The sequence below is a fragment of the Meleagris gallopavo genome, chromosome Z (genome assembly GCF_905368555.1).
Source record: "Meleagris gallopavo chromosome Z, MGAL_WU_HG_1.1, whole genome shotgun sequence".
NCBI lineage: Eukaryota > Metazoa > Chordata > Aves > Galliformes > Phasianidae > Meleagris > Meleagris gallopavo.
The window spans coordinates 43629911-43633429 of NC_139435.1; the positions used below are offsets into that span (position 1 = coordinate 43629911).

Genomic DNA, 3519 nt, shown 5'->3' on the forward strand with positions numbered 1-3519 from the left:
GGAGTTTGCGTGTAAAAGGTTCGTGGCTGCACACGTGGGCTGCTCTAAAAGTAATGCTCCTACTTTACTATGTCAGCCCATGACATCAGAAGTGGAAGGTATGGCAGCAGAGGTTGAACCTTCCCACCAACATTCCACTGTATTTTGTTGCTTTGTGACAGCAGAGGGGCAGTCTGACAGAATAGTGTCTGACGTGAAAGTGTGTACGGAGCAAAGCTCTGTCACTGAATTCCTCCATGCAAAAAAAAAATGGCACCCACTGACATTCATAGATGCTTGCTGAACATTTAGTGACTGAACAGTGGATGTGAGCACAGTAAGGCAGCAGGCAGTGTGTTTCAGCAGTGGTGACAGTGTCAGGTGGGTCATCTATCATAAAATCATAGAACGGTTTGAGCTGGAAGGGATCACATAAGCCATCCAGTTTCAATCCCATGGCCAGGTTGTCACCCACCAGATCAGGCTGCCCAGGGTCCCACCCAGCTTGGCCTGGGACGCCTTCAAGGATGGGGCATCCAAACTTTCTCTGTCCACTGGTGCAGATGCTTATGAACATGGGATGCAAGCTTTTGTTCACTGCTGGTGAAAATGCAGAGCTATGCACGCAGAGTGGTGACTGTTAAAAACATGTGTTTTGAAGCTGAGAATTTGCTCCATCAAATGGTACTACTGCACTCTTTGTTGTAGTTTCTATGGAAACAAACAGGAGGCATTATTTTCGGAGCGACCTATGTGCCCAATAAATAGATTAAGGTGATGCGCACCGGTCCCTATAGCAGCAGCTCAAGTCAATCCATTTTAGGGAGCGCAGCAGATCGCAGTGCAGGCTTTCAAGCTGAGAATGCCTTTGAGCATTCATATAATCATAACGGTTGGAAAACACCTCTGAGATCACCAAGTCCAACTGCCAACCCACCCCCATCATGTGCACTAACCCACGTCCCTCAGTGCTACAGTCACACGATTAGTGAACACCGCCAGGGACAGTGACTCCCCCACCTCCCTGAGCAGCCTCACCACTCCTTCCAAGGAGGAACTGTCTGTCCCTAATACCCCGGCATCCCCAAGGCAGTAGCTCCACGCTATACAGCCGCTGCGGGCTCCGTCTCGGCACACTCCCGCCCCGTGCCTTTCTCCCCGCCCCTCCGCCCGCGGAGCACAGCGCCCACCCGCCGCTGTCGCCCCCCTCCCTCCACCACCACGTGGCCTCCCGGCACGAGCCACCCCCCACCTCCCGCCTCGCGGCGCCCGGCGCGCGTCGATTAGCATGACAAAGCGACCTCCCCCCGCTCCCCGCCAGCCAATGGAAGTGCACCGGCCGCCGCCAGCTGCCAGCGCCGCAGGCTTAAATACAGCAGGCGCCGGCAGAGCTGCGGGAGGGTGTGGGGATTGGGGTGACTGGCGGAGCTGGATACGATCGGTGAGAACAGCGCTTTACGACACGGTGCTATGACTCTGGAAGAGACGCAGGGACAGCAGCCGGTGCCCGCGAGCGAGGACTGGTAGGTGCCGGCGGCGGTTGGCTGGGAGTGGGGTGGCCGTTGTCCGGGCGCTGGCGCCGTGCTGATCGGATCGTTCTTTCTTTCCTGCTTGCAGGATGCAGGGCGCCGGCAAGGCCCTCCACGAGCTGCTGGTATCGGCGCAGCGCCGCGGCTGCCTCACCGCCGGCGTCTACGAGTCGGCCAAGCTTATGAACGTGTGAGTAGCGGGGAGGGCAGCGGGAGTGGGGCGAGGGGCCAGTCAAACCTGCCGGGGCCTAACGGCTCTCGCCACCCGCAGAGACCCAGATAACGTGGCGTTCTGCGTGTTGGCGGCCGATGAGGAGGATGAGGGGGACATCGCCCTGCAGATCCACTTCACCCTCATCCAAGCCTTCTGCTGCGAGAACGACATCGACATCGTGCGTGTGAGTGATCTACCCAAGCTGGCCGCTGCCGTGGGATCCAGCGAGGAGTCTGGCGAGCCCAGAGACCTGCACTGCATCCTCATCACGGTGCGTGGCTGGGACTGGGAGGGATGGAGCTCCATGAGCTGGCACGGCTCAGCCCTTAGGGTGCAGAACTGCTGAGCTACAGTGGGCAGTGCTTCTGTAACGAGGGTTTTGCTTCCACCCACTGTGGTGACAGCTCAGCTTCCTGCTCTTTGTGCCTGAAAATACTTTGCTTTCTAATAATGCTTCAGTGAAATAATACTGTGACTTCATGCACTCATGGTGTGTGATGCTTTTCTGGCAGAACCCAAATGAAGATGCCTGGAAGGACCCAGCTCTAGAGAAGCTGAACTCTTTCTGTGAAGAAAGCCGGAACATCAATGAGTGGGTGCCAACTATTGCTTTACCTGAGTGACCATGACCTGACATATTGGGGAGGCTGAAACCTTTGTTGCGTTCTCAACGTGGTGTTGGTTCACTAAAGTGTGCAACAAGCTGCTGATTCCTTGGATTAGCCCGGTCAAAGGACTGAATTGCGGTCACTCAGACTGGCATGGTGTGGGCTCTTACAGAGGAGAAAGGAAAAGCTCACCTCACCAGTGAGCTTCAGTAGACTGCAGCTGTGTGGAAGATAACATACTATGGAACTGAAACAAGTATTGCAAGTTTCCTGGTCATGCGGAACAGTTTCAGAAGGCAGAGAAAGTTAGGGGAAGTGGCCCAAAACTTCACAGGATTAAATAGAATACTGTGACTAGAAACTCTTGGCACTATCTACAAAATATGAAGAGAAGCAAACTTCAGTAATGGACTTTTAGAGACTTATTACCAGGGCAGATACAGAGATTCTTAAAGCAGACAGACTTCAACAGGCCTTTAGGCCATGCTGCTGGTTTAATAATGCAATAGTTTTTAATACTTGCTGCTATGAAAGCTTCTTTCATAATAAACTTTTGACATTTAAGTTCTAGGAGTGTCTGGTTTACTGGGTTGGGGAGCGTGTCATTGCAATACCATTGATGTTTTGTCCATGTCCTGTAGCAAAAGGTATACTCAACAATAATAGGGGTGTTGCTCACATACTTTCTCCCTGGGACCAGCTAGATCACAGATGTGCTTTCCAAGTTGATAATTCAATTTTTCACTCTCTGCAACAGCTGCTTATTTCAACAACTTGCAAGACTAAAGAGCTACATTCTTAATGAGCTCATTATTGTAATAGGTTGTCTTTCTGGTCTGTTAAGAGATCACAATCCATGCTAGAAACATAGATTCTGGGAACACGGGTTTCCAGTAAATAGCATCATTACTTGTTAAATACGAGTTACTCATTTGAAGTTACAGAGTTCCTACTTGACAGAAGCAGCTTAAATGTGATGGTGGCCTGAAGATCTCCTTAGATGTCAAATACATTCAGTACTTACTTTGACTGGAATGACATAGTTAGACCAAAAACTAGCTAATAGTGAATAAACTAGAGAAATCAGATCTGCCACAAGCCGCTCTCTGATTTCCATATGTTCCAACAATGGAAGCTGTCACTCCAGAACACAATTTTGTGAAGATAATTTGCATGACAATACCAAATT

At 51.2% G+C, this 3519-nt stretch overlaps 1 protein-coding gene across 1 annotated transcript; it reads left to right on the forward strand.

Moving 5' to 3' along the window:
• Positions 1-1347: 1347 nt before the first annotated feature.
• Positions 1348-2894, forward strand: GADD45G (growth arrest and DNA damage inducible gamma). The gene is made up of 4 exons (XM_010725853.4): positions 1348-1502; positions 1597-1698; positions 1780-1993; positions 2235-2894. The coding sequence occupies exons 1-4, from the start codon at positions 1450-1452 to the stop codon at positions 2343-2345; spliced, it is 480 nt and encodes a 159-aa protein (XP_010724155.1). The 5' UTR covers positions 1348-1449; the 3' UTR covers positions 2346-2894.
• Positions 2895-3519: the final 625 nt, after the last annotated feature.

Coding starts and splice junctions, on each gene's coding strand:
- GADD45G (XM_010725853.4), top strand. CDS start 1,450: ATGACTCTGGAAGAGACGCAGGGACAGCAGCCGGTGCCCGCGAGCGAG. Junction 1,503..1,596: donor GTGCCCGCGAGCGAGGACTG/GTAGGTGCCGGC, acceptor TCCTGCTTGCAG/GATGCAGGGCGCCGGCAAGG. Junction 1,994..2,234: donor TGCACTGCATCCTCATCACG/GTGCGTGGCTGG, acceptor CTTTTCTGGCAG/AACCCAAATGAAGATGCCTG.